Genomic DNA, 20,686 nt, shown 5'->3' on the forward strand with positions numbered 1-20,686 from the left:
CACTTTTCTATGTGTTCAGAACACAATTTTCCATAAGGAGTTTTAATGTTTTATTGTATTATTATTATTATTTGAATACATTATATAATGGTTTACATTTATATTTCTTACTTCATTTTGCAATTGCAGTGGCAATTGATACTTTTAAATGTAAATTTGCTGGTCGCACCACCTGACATTTTAGGTCTTTGAAACAAAAAAACCCTCAAAAAGTAAATTGAATTTTCAAACAAATGTAAAGAGTATCTTATAAAGGAAATATTGTAGATCAATTTGATATGTGACATGTATTTATTACATTTTGTTTTTAGGAAAATAATGAATTCGGACACAAAAAATACATGTCATGTCATTGACCCTTATATAGTGATGGCCGATTTCAAAACACAGCTTCATGAAGATTCGAACCGTTATGAATCAGTGAGTCGATTCAGCTGTTCGGAGCGCCAAAGTCACGTGATTTGGTGGTTTCACACGCGATCCGAATCATGATTCGACTCGCTGATTCATAACGGCTCGAATCTTCATGAAGCAGTGTTTTGATATTAATATTGAACCACTGTACTCACATGAGCTGATTCAAATATGTTTTTAGTACATTAATGGATCTTGAGAGTGTAAATTGCTTTGTGTCTGAAGATGAACGGAGGTCTTATGGGTGTGGGTGAGGAATAAATTACATTATTTTCATTTTTGGGTGAACTAACCCTTTAAAGTCGGCGTGAAACGGAAGTTGAGATCGTCTTTTTCTCCTTATTGTGACGTATATCCGAGTGAAACGGCTTCTGAAATTAGAAAAAATTTAGGGCGGAGCTTGATTTCGTCCTTCGGGAATTGATTGGATCGTTGGAAGTTGGGCGTTGCTAACTAAATGGAAATAACCCCGCCCTCGCGCCATATCACATGACCGGGAGAGAAGAGAAGTCGTTTCGATGGGGGAGGGAAAGTTAACGTATTTGATTAAAGATTATAAGGGTAAATAAATTTTTAAAAAATTAATGAAGTGCACAGATAAATCAGTTATAGTAAACACTACAATATTAAATATAAAAATACAAATTGTAAAATTTTATTTCATGCCGACTTTAAGGGAGTAATGCATTACTTTTCAAAGTAACTTTCCCCAACACTGAGTACAAGCTAATCTTAAATTACTTGAAAAGAAAGAGTCTTCATCTCAATTATTATTCATCTTAATTTATCATTATTTTTGACACTTCATAGACAGAAAACAAATATCATGCATAACAAATAAATAATAATTCAGTCTGGCAACACCATTTTCACATTATGAGACACTTAAAGTGTAAATTAAAACTCAAAGCACAATGCGATCTATAATACCCATCCGTTAGTATTCACATTAATCTCATCTGGTGCAGGACCAATTGGACGGAGTTGAGTTCTGAGCCAATCACCTGAGGCGTAAACACCATGTGACTAATGACACAGAAGGAGCTACAACGATTGGCTAATGACAATCCTGAAAGATGCTTTTCACAGTCATGATCTAGAATGCCCAATCAGCATTAAAGAACCCAGTAGTAATGCTGGATAAAACAGGGACGAACCCAGCAGGTATTCAATAAACACTTTCAGAAAACATAACAACATCTCTAATATCAGAACAGCTGAACCAATCAACACACAGCCACATGGAAAAAACACTAAAGCTGGAAGTAACTCAACTACATGCGTCTGCATGTTGGGATCTAAACTGTTAGATGCGATTACAATCATGATTATGATCAGAATGATTGTGAGCGTCACCCCAAAGAGAGCGGTGAGCACAATCACACACAACATCATGAGCTCTGCACCAACCGCACAAAACATGAATAACAGGAATAATTCTCGGACGTTCATTTTTTTGAGCTCAAATGATAACTTTAAAAACGCAAAAGCGCCGACTGTGACTCCAATAGCAGCAAAGCATGCTAGGAGAACATCAGAAAAAGTCCTTATGCCAGAGATTGATCCGAGGGTCACTCCTAAACCCACTGAAAATAAAAACTCTGTTGTGATTTTTCCCATCTTCGTTAACTTGCGCATTGGTAGATGCTTAATAAAGACTGTCGTAACTGTGGAGCACAGAGCCAAATTTAGCGCAAACGCAACGTGTGGACCCAACGCATTTCTGGAAGATGCCATAAATGTCACAAGTCCGGCTAAAGTTGCTTGGAAAATTAACATTTTGACCTTCCTTTCAGAAGCCAGAACAACTGCGATCAGTGAGACGATCAGACTCCATCCGACCACTCCTAAAGTGTCAGACACTGAAGACGAAATCTGATTTTTCTCAAGTTTCCCGCCTATTTCTTTCAGTCTTTTTAAAAGATCTAGCCTTTCGGCTTCTAACCGTTGTTTCTCATTCAATGCGGAGTAAAATTTCCCTCCATTGAGCCAAACTAGCTTGTGTATTTCTGCTAGGAGAGCTGCTGTCTGAGCAGGTTTGGGTTCAGAGTCTCTGATCATGTGAAATCTGCCTCCACATGCGTTGATCATTTCTCCAGCGATCCCTCTGGACGCTCCTGTCAGACGTTCCTGCTGGTTCTGGTGCAGAAGAACAATGCAGTACTGCAGAACTTCTGCTCCCAGCAGCTCCTGGGCTCGTTTCACAACATCACACTGCTCTGATTCTTGATCTTCCAGATTCAGGACCATTAAAATGGCGTGAGGTCCAGGAGCCGAGAGAAGCAGCGCTGTTGTGAAGCTCTGTCTCGCTGTGTCCTCCTCACAGAGGTTTGGTCCAGTGACCAGCATCATTCTACGGCCCTCGTCTGTAATGACTGGAGTCTTCACAATCTCTCTGTCCTCCTGTCCAGCGGCTTTCCTTCCTGACAGAATCTCTGCAGCGCTGAATCTGGAGTCGCCTCGGGTTCCCACTATCAGGATTCTCACATCACCATCATCACGAGAAGCTGGAAGAGGAAAGGAAAAGATGGAAATATCAGAAAACAGGGACGCACAATATATCGCCACCATATCGTTATCGGCCGATAAATTGTCATTTTTAATGTTCTCGAAGTGATAAAAAAATTGCTCGATATATTAAAGCAGATAAATAATGTATTATTTCCTTCAGCTGAGACACTTCAGATGTGCACTGATCACCATGATGGGTTTGAACTGCTTGAAATATGATCACTTCAAATACAGTTCAGTGCCACATGTGCAGCGCAAGTCTGTCATATAGACCAGGGCCCGTATTCATAAAGAATCTTAAAGCAAAGAGTAGCTCCTAGAGACAAAATTCAAAGAAAATTCTTTGAAATGTGGGCGTTTACTCTTAAAATTAACTAAAAAATCCTAGTAAAGAAAAAAGTAATTCAGAAAGCATCTTAACCCTTAAAAGAGGTCTTAAAGGGTTAGTTCACCCAAAAATGAAAATTCTGTCATTAATTACTTACACCCGTAAGACCTCCGTTCATCTTGAATCGGATCGCGTGTCAAACCGCCAAACTGCTGAAATTTGGCGATTCAAACTGCTGAATCGACTCACTGATTCATAACGCTTCGAAGCTTCATGATGCCGTGTTATCGTGAAATCGGTCATCACTATATAAGTCGTTATTTAGGGTTTTTTTGCGCACAAAGACTATTGTCGCCGATTCATAAAGTTATTGTAGAACCACTGTAGTGAGATGGACTTTGTAACGACGTCTTTAGTGTCTTTTAAGGGTCTTGAGAGTGAACCGTGCCATTGAGCCAATGGAGGCCTTTCAGAGCATCAGATTTACACTAAAATATCTTCATTTCTGTTCTGAAGATGAACGGAGGTCTGACGGGTGTCGAACGACATGAGGGTGAGGAAATAATGACAGAATTTTCATTTTTGGGTGAACTAACCCTTTAAGGTAAATTTGTTAGGAGCACGGACGAGGACATTTTCAAGAGGCTTAAGAGTTTCTTTAGCAGCGGAGAAAATGGCAGAAAGACTAAGAGGGAGAAGAAATGTGTTGCAGACAATAGAGACAGAGCGTATTTAGGCCACGCCCACACTGGGGGGGAAACAATCCAACGCTCTCCATTGACTTTGCATCAGTGAGGCGGCATCCTTGTCATTTCGGACTTATAACAAAAAACAGAACAATGTCTAAAAGCTGATATGTGACAAAAGTGTACAGCAATACGAAGTGAAGCTTCAGCAGGAAGAATGGGTAAATTTTGGGATCCTGACACTCAGTATGTATCAATATGTCTATGTGTGCAGTAAACATTTTCTCACTGTTAAGTCAAATGTCCAAATTTCCGTTTTATATATTATATTTACTGTCGCTGATTACGTTCCCCTCTAGTCGTCGTAGTTCTCAGTGTAATATGACCCGCGCGCTCTGTCTTAATGGCCTGAATCCACTTTTTTGTACTAAAACGCTCGTTTTTGGGGTCAACAGCTTATAAAAACGTCTAGGTTTTTGCTTCTGGGTTTTGTTTAGATTGTTTGCTGTACACTTTGTCACATATCAGCTTTTATACATTGTTCAGTTTTTTGTTATAAGTCCGAAATGACAAAAAGGCCGCTTCACGCAATGCAAAGTCAATGGAGACGGTTTGATTGTTTTCCCCCCGGTGGGCGTGGCCTTCAGATTATGACGCGTGTCGCTCTGTCTCTATGGAGGACAGTGACTAAAGACACTATAGATTGTGCAGGGATCATGTTTGTTGCATTAAACCCAACTTTCAAACCACCAATTAAATAGACATGCCAGCAATCAGTGTAATTGGAAAGAGTGGAACAATGTTTATAGTTCTAAGCCAATCAAATACCTTATAAGAAAATAACAGCATGGTAAATAATAAAAAGGATTTATATACATATATATATAATGTGTGTGTGTGTGTGTGTGTGTGTGTGTGTGTGTGTGTGTGTGTGTGTGTGTGTGTGTGTGTGTGTGAGTGAGAGAGAGAGAACGGTAAAATAGGACAATTTAAGCTTGTAATTTCAAAGTGAAGGCTTAGAACAGACCCTATACTTAAAAGCGCTCCTTTTACCCCTTTTTGGACAACCAACCAATCACAGTCTTCAAAAGACTGTGTCATACGTAGCAACGGGTCAGCCCCGCCTCTTCACTAAGATAAAAGTTTTTGTATTTTCCTTGCTCAGAGTTGCTCTCAGATCGGTCCCGAATAGCTCTTAAGCTAAGACTCTTACGTAAAAGTTTTTAAGCTAAATTAGGAGTTTTCTGAGAGGACTCTTAGAATCTTTATGAACACGGGCCCTGGGGTTTTCAAATCCTCCAGATGGTTCTAAGGGGTCCCCAGAAAATTTCAGAGAATAAAAAGACAAAGCAAAAATGGATAAAGTCTACTGATTATTCTAACGGTTTCATTTCTAAATGTTTCTCTCCTTTCTTGCCATATACATTCCAGAATTGTAAACGTTTGTATCTTTCTTGTTTTTTTTACTCACCATAGTCCCCTTTATCTCGCTCACTGGGGTTGTAATGTGGCGTTCACACCGGACGCGATTCGCGCGAAGGTGGACACTTGAACATTTTGAGTTTACTCGCTTCATTCGCGCGAGACATTCACTTCACAACAGACGTGAATTCGCGTGATGGGCGGGGCTTCTGCCAGTGGCTCGTCTCGTTGAGAAATGGCTGACATGGGCTGTGTTTACATGTCTTTTTTTGTTAAAATCTACTGTTAATGTGTGACAAAACGTAGTTTTAAGACTTTTTCAGTCGATAATGTAGTTGTTTAAAGCTCAAATCTGTGGTTTATTTATAAAAAGAGCGCCTATTTGAACATTTTATCTGGCGTTTTGGGAGTTGTGAGCTCCAGTGGATCAGCGGCGCTCATTAACCCCAGCGAGAGCAGCCTTTCCTCGGCCAGTCCTTCTGCCGCTGGCTCTGATGTCTCTGTGGTGTCTCGAGCTATAATTCGTCTTGTAACGGCCGATCTTTGGTCTCATGGATCTATAATTTGTTCCCTGGCAAATCGTTTTTAGACTGAAGGCAAAGAGAAGTTTCATTACTTTATATTTTTAGGCTATAACTGTACGTTGCAGTTGTAACTTTAGCCTACTAGCACTGACTTTGAATGTTTGACTGAATTGTTTGCTTAATTTCATGTGTAGCTTATTATACTTTTTACTTATACCTTTGTATTATTGATCATACATAAACTTGCATTTAACAAAAAGAGATAATTATCACAGTGTTATCACAGTGATAATCATATTTTCTGAACCAGATATTAATATACAGATTTTCTCCTCATTGTTGTCACTACTAGAGCAAGCTTCTGATTGGTTAACGCGGCGCGAAATATCCGCCAAAGTTCAGATTTTTCAACTTGAGCGATTCCCGTGATTCGCCATCGGTTTGTTATATCGGCCTTTTTCAGAATATAGCCGATATGCCGATGGTTGTAAATTGATTTAAAAAAAAAATGGCTGATAACTATCGGTGACCGTTACATCGGTGCATCCCTAGTCCTCCATCCATGTGGATGTTACTTTGACACGTACCACCTACCTAAGCATTGCTGAGACCATGTCCAGCCTTTCATGGAGACGGTATTCCCTGCTGGCTGTGGCTCTTTCAGCAGATAATGCTCCTGACACAATCAATCTCTTTTAAAAATGTCTTAGAAAATATTGAGATTAACATTAACTAAGATGAATATATCCTGTAGAAGTATTGTTCATTCATTGTTGGTTCATGTTAACTAATTGTAACAAAATGAAACCTTATTGTAAAGTTTACCTTTTTTTTTTAATAAAGAAAGTTGGTCATAAGAGTGTAAAATTAATTTTAAATGTTAAGGAATCTTACACTGGTTCAAACTAGGCCACTGTATTTTATAGGTTTGATTTATGTTGAAGTGTTTGGCACATGGTGAGACTTTTGTTTTTGTAATCAGGATTTGGATTTAGATTTATCAGCCAATATATCGGTTACCTGCTTTCAAATATAAAGAACAACATTTGTATATCGGTGCATCCCTATCAGAAAATATTACTTGAATTAAAAGTAAACAATCTACTAACTTTACAGTGTTTGGTCTCTGATATAATTGCTCAAAGGCCATTTTTGGTTTAACCCTCTGATGCATGGTCATTTATTACAATAATTTGTGGTTAAAATGACATTTTTGCTTACCTACAAATTGCCATTGACTTGCATTAGGCCTACATTACTAACCCTGAATGCATGATGTCCACTACAGTGGTCAGATTTATTTTTTCTATTTAAACTACAACCAATGATAATAATTAAAAAGACTGATTAGTAGACTTTTAAAGAGAGAGACATGCATGCATCAGAACATTATTGAGCAGATGCACATTTAAATGACTGTAATTTGTACATTACCTTCAACATGTATAGATGTGATGTGAAATACAAGAATCAGTGTGAGGAGCCATTTTGGTTCTGTCCTGTTTTGTTTCATTTTTCAACCTGGAGAGTAAAGCCACCGTTAATCTGTGAGTTTACAATGTATAATCAAAACTGTGAATCTTACAGCACGACCGTTACATGTAAAGGCACTGACAGAGACGTTGAATCCTGTTAGTTTGCTTTCACTTTGTACGTGAAAGTTTCACTTTCGATGTTTGCGTGATTTCCCAACTGCAGCTATATTTAGCAGGGAGTCTTATGTCCACTCATAATGAGTTATGATGTAATGTCACGGTCGAACAGTTTGGGAGAGTTTTGAACCAGCACTTTTCACACAACTAGAGCTCCAGCCTCCAGCACTTCTCAGTCAGTTTAGTATACAACGCATATCAGAACAGAAGGCTAGGCAACGGCAGAATAGACAAGTTTAATATACTCAAAAACCAATCAGAACTTTAATTTCATCCGAGTGGCATATTTCCTAACCAATCATATCGCCTGTTTCAGATGAAGGGGCGGGGCTTTGAGAGTGTCGCTGTCCGTCCAACTGAACTCTGGACTTTTGAGCGCGCCTCAGAGAAGAAATACTGCTGTACCCTGGTCAAATATAACGGAAATATCCTTGTTTTAATATAAATATTACAGTAATCTGACTGAGAAACAATGTCACTGACAATATTTCAGCTTCTTGTCGAGTGTAGTAGTATATTTTCTGACTCGCTGATTCGCTGATCACTTCTGATTCGCGAATGAATCACTCTTTTGAATCGGTTCTTTTTTTCTGATTTGGTGATTCGTATAGCGCACTCACGAAGTGAATCGTTTTGTAACATGTTCGAACTGATTTAAAATACCACATCACCATGTTTTGGACATATACATTATAAATATCATACTATTAGGTTAACAGTCAGTGCCAAGTAGGCCACAGTATTACAATCTGTGTACCATATTGCCAGAGTAGGCTTTGAGAAAGGACATTTTGAGTAGTTTTATAGGCTTATGGTTGTTAAATATGTTGGTTTTTTTTCATTATAAAATTGTAGCATATCACTATAAGCCAATATTTTATAAATTACGGTCAATGTTCTGATCAAAATCCTCCAAGAATGTATCCTCTAAAATTATAAAATAATCCTAAGAATTTAATTAAAACATCGTAAATCATATGTTTAATTATAAATATTATAAATGATGAAGTTTGCTTTGCAGTAGTGTCTATAAGGTGCTAAATTGTGTCACTTAGTTTCTGTTTGTGACTTGAACTAGAGACAAACGGAAATATATATATATATATATATATCTTTTTTTTTTTTTTACCAAAACCCCAAACTGAAATATAAATTGCACATAAGGCAGTCTTCAACTTTTTAATAATAGTTCTTCTCCAATTTGTTGTTGAATATAAACATTCAAATGGTGGCTGTAATAAAAACTTGTTTTCATTACAGGTTTATTCAAACATACATACATTAAATAATAAAGACAACAAGTTAAGTGAAATATGATGAATATGTAATATCGTGCATATATTTATCAAAATGCTCCTCTCTAGAGTTACTTTTCTAGCTAACTAACGAGTTTATAGTCATTGAATAGCTTGCCTGAGGTAAATGTGACGTTACATGAAATACTGTTTACAGATTGAGCTATTAGCCTACACTAGACATGATACATTTCTTTCAACATAACCTCTGATGTTCATTATTGTTTGCTATAACTAGTAGTAAAGAGGAAGAGATGATTGGTTCATGTGCATTCCGTGCATACACACATGCCTGTTCGGCCAGAGTTGCTGAGCTCAGAAGCGGATTAAAAAATGTTCACACTAGAGGTCTGCATGACCCGATCAGTTTTCTTGTGGCGCGGGAGTATGTTTCCAAATCAAAGATGGTAGTGGTCGGTAACTCTGGTGTACTTTGAATGGTCGTGGTTGGTCTGATAATAACCTGTCCGCTCCCAACGATCCATCAATAACAGTGTATCCGCGCTTGAACTTGCCGTGAATAAAACTTTCTGCAATGGTGGCGTTCACACGGTTCCCCGCCCTGAACCTGGCAATATGTTCTTTGTAGGGCTGTGCGATATTGAAAAAAAATGCGATATGCAATATCCTTGTTAAATAATGCGATATTCGATATGCGATACGATATTGCTTTAAGTGTGTAAAATCTATTTCTTTCCCCAACTGATATCTTTCACTTAAAGCATAACCGACTGTGTTTACAAGAATACTCATCAAGACCATTTTGACACAACTGTGTGTGTATTTGACAGTTCGAGTTTGTAACAAGACAAGAAAAAAAGAACGGCTTGTGCGCACGTTTCGGTCTGTGTGTCAGGCAGCGCGAGACTGCAAGGAGTTGTTTTTCGCAAGTTATTGCGTTAAATAACTCTTTTTAACGTCAAGCAAGTCTCATAAGTAACAGTCGTGTGCTAGGGCTATTCTCTGCTATATGCATCAACCTAAAACGTACACTTTTCACAATGTTGAAGTAGCCTATTAAAATCATTCAGATATTGCGTGCCCTTGCGATATGCATATTGCGATATGTACATTTGCGATATTTCGATATATTGCGCATCCCTAGTTCTTTGCATCCAGTCCATGAGAGAACCTTCAGAGAGAACATTAAGTCTTTGTGCTCGGATTTTCGTCAGTCAACGACATTCTGTTTGTGCATGGATGTTAAAAAAATATTTCATTTTGCAGTAGCTATAGCTAGTAAGCCAACGTTTATTTGTATTTGATTTAGCCTATTTTTCTTTGTGACATTTTTTACGTTGTTGACAGTATCATGATACGGCAAAAATAACAAATAAAATTATTGTATAGCCAACATTTTATATTTGTTATCCCAGTCACTTTCTTTAGGGGAAATTTAAAACCGGAAACAAGGTCTAAATTTAGCGTGATCGATCGGGTCGGGAAGAAAATAATTTTAAGCGGTAAGCGCGTGAACACAGAGTGAATTTTAAGCGGGAGCGGGTGGGCGCGGAATAGAACCTAGCGGGAGCGGGACGAAAAAACATTGCCAGACCTCTAGTGCACACCGCCACGCGAAATGAGTTTGTGCACACTCAACACGCACTACCGCCCATACTGTGAGCTAGTTTTGAGTAGCATCTGGGCGGGTTTTGTTGTGAAAACCTGGCAACCCTGGTTTTTCATGTGTACAAACATACAGATGTGGAAGCAAAAAATGTGATTGTGTTTGATTGTGACGTCACGTCCAAGCGGCTCCTCCCGCAGTTTCTCTTGAAGCCAATACGGAAGTGACATATACTGCAATTAATCGACTGACCACTAGAGACAGACTCCAGAAGGAGCAGAATCTCATTGAGCTCATGTTAAAATGCCCATCTTTACAGCAGAAGAACACATGTTTACAGTCTGGGACACATTGTGGTTTTGGTCTATACGGCTAATGTTGCCCTTCATGACGACTGTGAGGGGGTGAATTTTTTTATAACTCATTCGTTTACATTATATAAAGCCTTAAAGTCCTGCATAATTAAGGGCGTGGCCACTTTGAGTGACAGGTAGATAGCCATTTGTCTGCTGTCTGTTAGTCATCACGTCACCTCAGCTCCGCCCACGTCCCGCCTCTTTGCCCATTTTCTGTTATCCGGGAGTGATGCGCTGCCAAGATGGCGACGGCCAGCTCGACCCGACTTTGCGCTTCAGAACGGCTCCTCAGAATCCTATGGGTGACGTCACGGACACTACGTCCATATTTATTTACAGTCTATGGTCACGTCACAATCAAACACAATACATTTTTTTGCTTCCACATCTGTATGTTTGTACACATGAAAAACTTGCTCACTCAACAGGCAACGGCTGTAGATTAAAATGGGAGAATCTCTACTTAAACTTCACTGTTTCGCTCAATGATTCTGGCCCTCCAAAACCAATAAGTGCTGTTACAGCCAAAAACTTTCGGTTTCTGAAAATTTGGTGCATTACTACTATTAACAGTAATGCTACATAAAGCAAGTAAGAACTGACCGCGGTTTCTATAAGTATTTTGAGAAAACTCATCATCAGCCCAAACATAGGAAACACTGAACCAGTGAGCACACAGCCACATGACAAAACCAGTCTACAAACAGTTAAACTGATCACATTCCCTAGAGTTTCACTCTCTAAACGCCAATATGCCATTGTAAATCCTAATATTATCAGCATTAATGTCATCTTCACACCAAGCAGAGCAAACACAGTCACAAACCCCATTGAGAGTGTCGCCCCAAAGATACAACAAAGAAATGACCAGAGAGCAAAGACTGGAGATTCATGTCGAATAGTTGTTTTGGAAAATGAGAATTCAAAAGCCCCGAATATGACTCCAGGAGCCGCGTGACACGCTATGAGCACATCTGACCACGACCTGATGCTGAGAATTGTTCCCAAAACCAGAGATAAACCCGCCAGAAATGGATTGGCGTCTTCTGTTAGTACTGTTGCTAATGATGTTATCAAGGCCAAATTTATCGGTATAGCAACATCTGGACTCAGAGCATATCTTAGACAGACCATAAACAATACAAGTACAGCTAATTTTTTCTTAAAACTCAAGATTTCTCCGTTAGTGTAAATAACAAGTGTGGTGAGAGAGACGAGAAAAATCCATCCTATGATTCTAGCCGCTCCTCCTAAAGTGTCATATATAGAAAAGAACAGATTTTCATAATTTACATTTCTATTTTCCCTTTTCTCTATTTCTTTTAGTCTTTTCAAAAGCTCCAGCTTTTCGGCTTCTAACTGTTGTTTCTCATTCAATGCTGAGTTTAGTTTCCCTCCATTGAGCCAAACTAGCTTGTGTATTTCTGCTAGGAGAGCTGCTGTCTGAGCAGGTTTGGGTTCAGAGTCTCTGATCATGTGAAATCTGCCTCCACATGCGTTGATCATTTCTCCAGCGATCCCTCTGGACGCTCCTGTCAGACGTTCCTGCTGGTTCTGGTGCAGAAGAACAATGCAGTACTGCAGAACTTCTGCTCCCAGCAGCTCCTGGGCTCGTTTCACAACATCACACTGCTCTGATTCTTGATCTTCCAGATTCAGGACCATTAAAACGGCGTGAGGTCCAGGAGCCGAGAGAAGCAGCGCTGTTGTGAAGCTCTGTCTCGCTGTGTCCTCCTCACAGAGGTTTGGTCCAGTGACCAGCATCATTCTACGCCCCTCGTCTGTAATGACTGGAGTCTTCACAATCTCTCTGTCCTCCTGTCCAGCGGCTTTCCTTCCTGACAGAATCTCTGCAGCGCTGAATCTGGAGTCGCCTCGGGTTCCCACTATCAGGATTCTCACATCACCATCACGAGAAGCTGGAAATTAAAAATGAAAATATCCAGACTGATCTCATGAAATGGCGTATGTATGACACGCCAATTCGCTATGCCATTTTGGCGTGTTATCAAGACGCATAATCGCTTTTTAGTGTGTTTATCAGCGGCGTTTCATTCTATCCCCCTAAACTGCCCCTAAACCTACCCAACACACACACACACACACACACACACACACACACACTGCCCCTAAACCTACCCATCTCACACACACACACTGCCCCTAAACCTACCCCTCACAGGAGACTGTGCAGTTTACTTTCTGTGAAAAAAACCGGCTTTAGAAAGTGGTGTGTATGTTTACGCAAAGTCATGATGTCATGTTGAAATATCAGAAAATATTAAAATATTAAATTAAAAGTGAACGATCTACTAACTTTACAGTGTTTGGTCTCTGAATTGCTCAAGTAAAACATTTTTGGTTTAACCCTCTGATGCATGATCATTTATTACAATAATTTGTGGTTAAAATGACATTTTTGCTTACCTACAAATTGACTTGCATTAGGCCTACATTACTAACCCTGAATGCATGATGTCCACTACAGTGGTCAGATTTATTTTTAGTTATTGAAAGTAAACTATAACAAATTATGATAGTTTAAAAAAAATCTGCACAAGATTTATTAATCTAAAAGAGAGACGTGCGTTATTTAATAATGCATGCATCAGAACAGTAGAGCAGATGCACATTTAAATGACTGTAAAGTGTACATTACCTTCAACATGTATAGATGTGATGTGAAATACAAGAATCAGTGTGAAGAGCCATTTTGGTTCTGTCCTGTTTAGTTTCATTTTTCAACCTGGAGAGTAAAGCCACTGTTAATCTGTGAGTTTACAATGTATAATCAAAACTGTGAAGCTTATTTACTTACAGCACGACCGTTACATGTAAAGGCACTAACAGAGAAGTTGAATCCTGTTTGTTTGCTTTCACTTTGTACAGTGAAAGTCAGTCCTCCTACAGTGATCGCCGTCGCGTTTTCCCAGCAACAGCCATAATTTTCAAGGATGAATGAAACAGCATTTTCAGTGAGTTTGGTATACAACGCATATCAGAACTGAAGCCACGGGCAAAGAAACCCCAATCAGAACTTTCCTTTCATCTGAGCGGCATATTTCCTAACCAATCATATTTCCTGTTTCAGATGAAGGGGCGGGGCTTGAGAGTGTTGCTGTCAATCAATCACTGACATCCAACTGAACTCTGGACTGTTGAACGCGCCTCAGAGAAATACTGCTGTACCCTGGTCAAATATAACAGAAATATTGTTTGACTATAAATATTGTCTTATACTGACAGGGAAATACTGTCACTGGAAATATTTCACTAGTGTGGTCGTGTATTTATGTTTATGATCAGAGGTATCGATGAAGATTCGCCGAATGAATCACTCTTTTGAGTCGGTTCTTTTTGAAAAGCAAAATTATCCGTTTCGGCGAGTCAGTCTATTCTTATAGCTCACTCACAAAGGTTCACACTCGGTACATTAACGGGATATTGTTAAACACAAATAGCCCTGGATGAAGTGGAATATTTACCACAATCCATTACAATTCAAGCCAGCATTGAAGGTCTTTTATTAAGTTCATTTTCAGTACACGTAAGCATTTAAAATACAATGACATTACCATGTTTTGGACATATAAATACCATGCTACCAGAATCAGATCTGTAAACCACAGTATTGCCATCCCTGTACCATATTACTGCCATCGTCTTTTGAAAGAACTTATATGCTTAAAGGCACAATGTAAGATTTTGGGATTTAGATATCCAAAAACCACTAGAACAATGTTAGTTGTTGACTTGTGTACTTGCATTATCCTAAATGTTTCCAAGAATGTTTAAATCCAGAGAAACAAGCTATTTTAACCAGGACACGGACCGTGTGTGTGTGTTGCCTATCAATGACATCGATCATACCCTTGATTTCGTAGAAATTATTTTGTAGAAACCATGGAAACACTAATGACACTTTAATATATGATGTGTTTTTTTAGACAGGCAAGCAAATGTTTGGAGACATTCATCAGAAAACTAATAATTTTTATACAGCTCAACACGTTTAGTCTTATGGTTTATAGCAGGTGTTCATGATTTACCGCGAGTACCATGTTTCGGAAGCAGAAGAAGAGGAAGCGCTCGTTTGCAGCAGAATAAAAGCACCAAATCAAGGCGTCATCAAGCTATGGCTTTGTTTTGAATAAGTTACCTCTAGCGCTGAAATGTTTACATATAAAAAACATATTGTGGCTTTAATGTCTTTGCTGAAGTCATAAAATTATAGCACATCACTATTATTGGGCATTTTTCCTGTTATATTTATATGATGTATTTGTGTATATTATATAAACACACACACACAGTGTCATTTGGTGTTGTTTCTGTTTCTTCTCCAAATTACTGTTAATACTCCTAAAAATAATGCTACATAAAACAAGTAAGAACTGACCATGTTTTGTATAAGTATTTTGAGGAAACTCATCATCAGCTCTAAAATAAGAAGAACTGAACCAGTGAGCACACAGCCACATGGCAAAACTAGTGTAATAATAGTTAAACCGCTCACCGTCACTAGAGTTTCACTCTTTAAATGCCAATATGTCATTGTAAGCCCTAATATTATCAGCATTAATGTCATCTTCACACCAAGCAGAGCAAACACAGTCACAAACCCCATTGAGAGTGTCGCCCCAAAGATACAACAAAGAAATGGCCAGAGAGCAAAGACTGGAGATTCACAACTATGTTTCATGATCTTTTCATTGCAAAATAGAGACACAAGAGCCCCGATTGTGACTCCAGGAGCCGCGTGACACGCTATGAGCACATCTGACCATGACCTGATGCTGAGAATTGTTCCCAAAACCAGAGATAAACTCGCCAGAAATGGAAAAGACACAGCTGCTGTGAAAGAACGTATTCGATTAATAAAACTTTTTGCTATGTGATTCTCCTTGATGTTTTGACTGCTGCCACTTATGCTAAAATCGGTTTCTCTTTGGTCTGTTGCTAATCTAGTTGCTAATCTAGTTGCTACTGATGTTATCAAGGCCAAATTTAGCGGTATAGCAACATCTGGACTCAGAGCATATCTTAGATAGACCATAAACAATACAAGTACAGCAGATTTTGCCCCAAATTTTTTTTCAGTGTCAACAAAAGCAGTAAGTGAACCGGAGAAAATAAATCCTACGATTCCAGCCGCTCCTCCTAAACTGTTGTATAATCCAGACAAGAGCTGCTTTTCTTCATGCACATCTTGACTCGTCTCTTTTAACGTTTGTGTCAATACTGAGTCCAATCCGTCAGCTTTGAGCCAAACTAGCTTGTGTATTTCTGCTAGGAGAGCTGCTGTCTGAGCAGGTTTGGGTTCAGAGTCTCTGATCATGTGAAATCTGCCTCCACATGCGTTGATCATTTCTCCAGCGATCCCTCTGGACGCTCCTGTCAGACGTTCCTGCTGGTTCTGGTGCAGAAGAACAATGCAGTACTGCAGAACTTCTGCTCCCAGCAGCTCCTGGGCTCGTTTCACAACATCACACTGCTCTGATTCTTGATCTTCCAGATTCAGGACCATTAAAACGGCGTGAGGTCCAGGAGCCGAGAGAAGCAGCGCTGTTGTGAAGCTCTGTCTCGCTGTGTCCTCCTCACAGAGGTTTGGTCCAGTGACCAGCATCATTCTACGCCCCTCGTCTGTAATGACTGGAGTCTTCACAATCTCTCTGTCCTCCTGTCCAGCGGCTTTCCTTCCTGACAGAATCTCTGCAGCGCTGAATCTGGAGTCGCCTCGGGTTCCCACTATCAGGATTCTCACATCACCATCATCACGAGAAGCTGGAAGAGGAAAGGAAAAGATGAAAGTATCAGAATTTGAATTAAAAGTGAACAATCTACTAACTTTACAGTGTTTGGTCTCTGAAATGCTCAAGTAAGCCATTTTTGGTTTAACCCTCTGATGCATGATCATTTATTACAATAATTTGTGGTTAAAATGACATTTTTGCTCACCTACAAATTGCCATTGACTTGCATTAGGCCTACATTACAAACCCTGAATGCATGATGTCCACTACAGTGGTTAGATTTATTTTTAGTTATCGAAAGTAAACTACAACAAATTATGATAGTTAAAAAAAATCTACACAAGACTTATTAATCTAAAAGAGAGACGTGCGTTATTTAATAATGCATGCATAAGAACAGTAGAGCAGATGCACATTTAAATGACTGTAATGTGTACATTACCTTCAACATGTATAGATGTGATGTGAAATACAAGAATCAGTGTGAGGAGCCATTTTGGTTCTGTCCTGTTTTGTTTCATTTTTCAACCTGGAGAGTAAAGCCACCATTAATCTGTGAGTTTACAATGTATAATCTGTGAAGCTTAGACCGTTACATGTAAAGGCACTGACAGAGAAGTTGAATCCTGTTAGTTTGCTTTCACTTTGTACAGTGAAAGTTTCACTTTTGATTCAGCTCACGTGATCCCCCAGCAACAGGGGCGGAGCCAGACGATGTAAACATTCAGGGCTTAGCCCAAATCTAGGGGAGATTTTTTTCCCATTTACGTCAGCTAAATGCACTATTTTTCAGGCTGTTTGAGATAATAGAATGCCTAAAAGTCTATATAATATCTGGGAAAATGATAAGTTACTCAGTAAAAAAAATTTTAAAAAAAATTCACCCAGTAGAGCCTACAACCTGTTTTGTATTTAATTGTTCTCCAGCTGTAGTGAATCCAAAACACCAAAAATGTTAAGGATGACTAATTTTCACCCCTGGCAAATAAAAAATTCAAGCATTATCTGACTATTTTTAAGTTAGCCTGCATAGGTAAAATTGGAATTTGGTGTAAACATCATTACTAATCTTTAGAGTTCAGTTCGGTTTACTTTGTGCTTAGCTGACAAATTTGCTACATCAGAATCCATGCCATAAATTCCAGTAGTCGGTACCAATACTATAACATTTTGACGGTACTCGGTACCAATTTCGGTACCACAGCTACATTTTTTATTTAACTATTTAAAAAAAAAATATTAAATGTATTATTTATGATGATAATCATTATAAGTAAATAATACATAAACATTTAAAGGCTGTATTCTGTTTAAAAGGAAACATTGTTTATAAAAAAAGATCAAGTGAAAAATAATCAACCATCTAGGCATATTATTATTAGTAGAGACATATTATTATTACATAGAGATGTAGCTAAATCTACTGTAGCCTACAACAGTAGCCTGATATATTCTGTCAATTTAATTTTTTTTAATCCCTTGAGTGTCTGTGTTCATGATATGACAGTTTTCTCAAATGAGGAAAGGGTAAATTCTCATGAAGTGACGTTTTATGCGTTCGTGTCCTCATATAGTGACACTGACACAAAGATAGCGCCCGACCGCCCGTCTCACGGGATGCAGAGATGCAGGACTAACATTTAAATAGTATTTTGCAGTTTAATATTGACAGACACAAGTATATATCCGGCTACAGTCTGGAGCCCTGCGCTTAGATAAACACGTAGATAAAGATAGAGAACAACCCCCATGTGACAAATCATCCGCCCATCTCTACTAGTAGCAACTTATTTCTCTTAAAGGTCCCATGGCATGGCATTTTTCTATTATTTTATAGTGTTTTCTGAGGTGTACTTATATTATTAGTATGATTTTTACATCATAAAATGTCATAATTTAGAAATAAAAGGCATTTTTTCTATACTGCTGTTTGCCCTGTGGCTGAATGCCCTGCTTCAAGAGGCGTGTCTGCTGTGAGACTTCAGTAAAAACGCCCACTGTTGTGATTGGCTGACATCTTTGCATTTTAAATGAGCGGAGGGGGCGTGGTTTAACGAGGCACGAGCAGGCACGAGCTGCTGCCAGAGAGACGGATGGACCTGAGTTCACTTCTCATCAGTTCTCTCAGCATGTCTCAGTTCAGGGTGAACTGTTGTAGTTACTAGCATATACTTCAGGTTATTCGTTTATTTCTAGTCGGAGGGGCTGTCACTCATGTCAGAAAGTTAGTAACTTTAGTAAATTATGGATCAGCGCTGACTGGAGACGCGAACCGTTTAGAACGATTCAGTCCGATTTGGTGAACTGGTTCGGTTCACTAAAAAGAACCGATTCAAAAGAATGATTTGTTCGCGAACCGGACATCACGGAGACGAAGCGATTGCTAACAAAGTTATTTATAGTAACTACTGAGTTCTGAGAGCGCTGTCTGTCAGCGCGAGTTTATTGTGTTTGTATCTGAGAGTTCTGAATAAACACGAGTCCCAGTCACACCGAGTCCTCTTCATCATTATTCTACCAACTTTGTAACACATGCAATGTACTATTACAGCGAGATGAACGAGTTAGTAAGTGTTGAGTATAGCATTATTTCTAGATATGTTCCAATCATATGAATAGCGTCATTGACGCGCATTGAGTAACGTTACACAGCGCAAACAAAGACACAACAGCTGTAATCGAATGTAACATTAATCCAGTTTATTGTGGGGAAAGCTGGCTAGCCCGGAGACCCTCACGCTTACCCCCCTTCTGCTTAATCTCACGCCGCGTTTGGCTCCTCCGCTGTGGGCCAGATGCAGTACTGGGGGTCGGGGATGTTGAAGGCCGAGCTTAGGCGTGTGTGAAGTTTATCTCTAAAGATGTGACTGCTGATGTTAAACAGAAAAGACTGTATGCACATTTTAGAACAGATAGACGCGACAAGGACGTACAAAAACACTGACTCACAAGATAGAAAACACGAAAACACCGTTCTGTCGGGAGAGAGAGAAGCCGCTGCGTGTCCACAAATAATAAATAATAAGCTACACATAAGAAATCAATGATCACAGATCAGAAGGAACTGAAGAAAGACTTCTGTTTTCATTTGTACATCCAAACACTGAGAAACTGCCAGTGTTCACTCGTTCACAAGTAACGTTAATGATCTCGAGTGTTTGCATGGGTGTGGCAGATTCTCTGGGTGGAGGAAAGGGAGGAAACCGTTCCTGCTTGGACGTCAAACCAGGAGACTTCAGGATTGGCTCGTCTGGCCTGTCATTTTCTCAAAGGCAGAGAAAGACAGCCAGAACTCGGGTTTACACCGATCAACATTTCTATCCACTTGGGGACAAAATTCAGGCTAGGGGGACTCATATTAATGTTGAAATACCTCATAAAATGAACATTTCATGCCATGGGACCTTTAATAAGCAACACCTAACGTTAACTCGCTAGCTAGCCAGCAGTACAGTCATGTAACTCAAGTGTTACAACAGCGGATTCACAAACCTGTGACACTTGTCTGCGGTTCGTCTGACGCTGAATCGGTTCGTCTGACGCTGAATAAAAAATCTGAAAGACTGAGAGGAAATGAAACATCGTCTAAGTAATTTTTTTTTTTTAAACTAAAAGATTCGGGGCTTTTGACAAAACATTCGGGGCTTAAAGGGTTAGTTCACCCAAAAATGAAAATTCTGTCATTAATTACTTACCCTCATGTGGTTGGACACCCGTCAAAACTCCGTTCATCTTCAGACACAAATGAAGATATTTTAGTGTAAATCTGATGCTCTGAAAGGCCTCCATTGGCTCAATGGCACGGTTCACTCTCAAGACCCTTAAAAGACACTAAAGACGTCGTTACTCCTGTCAGACGTTCCTGCTGGTTCTGGTGCAGAAGAACAATGCAGTACTGCAGAACTTCTGCTCCCAGCAGCTCCTGGACTCGTTTCACAACATCACACTGCTCTGATTCTTGATCTTCCAGATTCAGGACCATTAAAACGGCGTGAGGTCCAGGAGCCGAGAGAAGCAGCGCTGTTGTGAAGCTCTGTCTCGCTGTGTCCTCCTCACAGAGGTTTGGTCCAGTGACCAGCATCATTCTACGCCCCTCGTCTGTAATGACTGGAGTCTTCACAATCTCTCTGTCCTCCTGTCCAGCGGCTTTCCTTCCTGACAGAATCTCTGCAGCGCTG

General features: G+C 39.4%; 3 protein-coding genes across 6 annotated transcripts; all 3 read right to left on the minus strand.

The window, feature by feature from the left end:
• Positions 1 to 1,048: 1,048 nt before the first annotated feature.
• On the minus strand, positions 1,049 to 7,739 carry LOC307121838 (uncharacterized protein). Of its 2 annotated transcripts, XM_079809597.1 has the most exons (3): positions 7,501 to 7,739; positions 7,320 to 7,406; positions 1,049 to 2,921 (listed from the first exon to the last, which is right to left on the minus strand). In XM_079809597.1, the coding sequence occupies exons 2-3, from the start codon at positions 7,396 to 7,398 to the stop codon at positions 1,504 to 1,506; spliced, it is 1,497 nt and encodes a 498-aa protein (XP_079665723.1). In that variant the 5' UTR covers positions 7,399 to 7,406; positions 7,501 to 7,739; the 3' UTR covers positions 1,049 to 1,503. The 2 variants fall into 2 exon arrangements, with proteins under 2 accessions (XP_079665723.1, XP_079665722.1); XM_079809596.1 differs by having other exon boundaries at positions 7,320 to 7,739.
• A 963-nt stretch (positions 7,740 to 8,702) lies between these two features.
• On the minus strand, positions 8,703 to 13,806 carry LOC307121590 (uncharacterized protein). Its single transcript, XM_079809221.1, has 3 exons — positions 13,574 to 13,806; positions 13,415 to 13,501; positions 8,703 to 12,674 (listed from the first exon to the last, which is right to left on the minus strand). Exons 2-3 carry the CDS (start codon positions 13,491 to 13,493, stop codon positions 11,215 to 11,217), a joined length of 1,539 nt encoding a protein of 512 aa, XP_079665347.1. The 5' UTR covers positions 13,494 to 13,501; positions 13,574 to 13,806; the 3' UTR covers positions 8,703 to 11,214.
• Positions 13,807 to 14,258: 452 nt separating this feature from the next.
• LOC307122349 (uncharacterized protein) lies at positions 14,259 to 20,018 on the minus strand. Of its 3 annotated transcripts, none has more exons than XM_079810433.1 (3): positions 20,001 to 20,018; positions 16,951 to 17,037; positions 14,259 to 16,539 (listed from the first exon to the last, which is right to left on the minus strand). In XM_079810433.1, the coding sequence occupies exons 2-3, from the start codon at positions 17,027 to 17,029 to the stop codon at positions 15,071 to 15,073; spliced, it is 1,548 nt and encodes a 515-aa protein (XP_079666559.1). In that variant the 5' UTR covers positions 17,030 to 17,037; positions 20,001 to 20,018; the 3' UTR covers positions 14,259 to 15,070. The 3 variants fall into 3 exon arrangements, with proteins under 3 accessions (XP_079666559.1, XP_079666558.1, XP_079666557.1); XM_079810432.1 differs by lacking the exon at positions 20,001 to 20,018 and adding an exon at positions 17,121 to 17,177; XM_079810431.1 differs by lacking the exon at positions 20,001 to 20,018 and having other exon boundaries at positions 16,951 to 17,162.
• Positions 20,019 to 20,686: the final 668 nt, after the last annotated feature.

This window comes from Gobio gobio, assembly GCF_949357685.1.
Source record: "Gobio gobio genome assembly, chromosome: 25".
NCBI classification, from domain to species: domain Eukaryota; kingdom Metazoa; phylum Chordata; class Actinopteri; order Cypriniformes; family Gobionidae; genus Gobio; species Gobio gobio.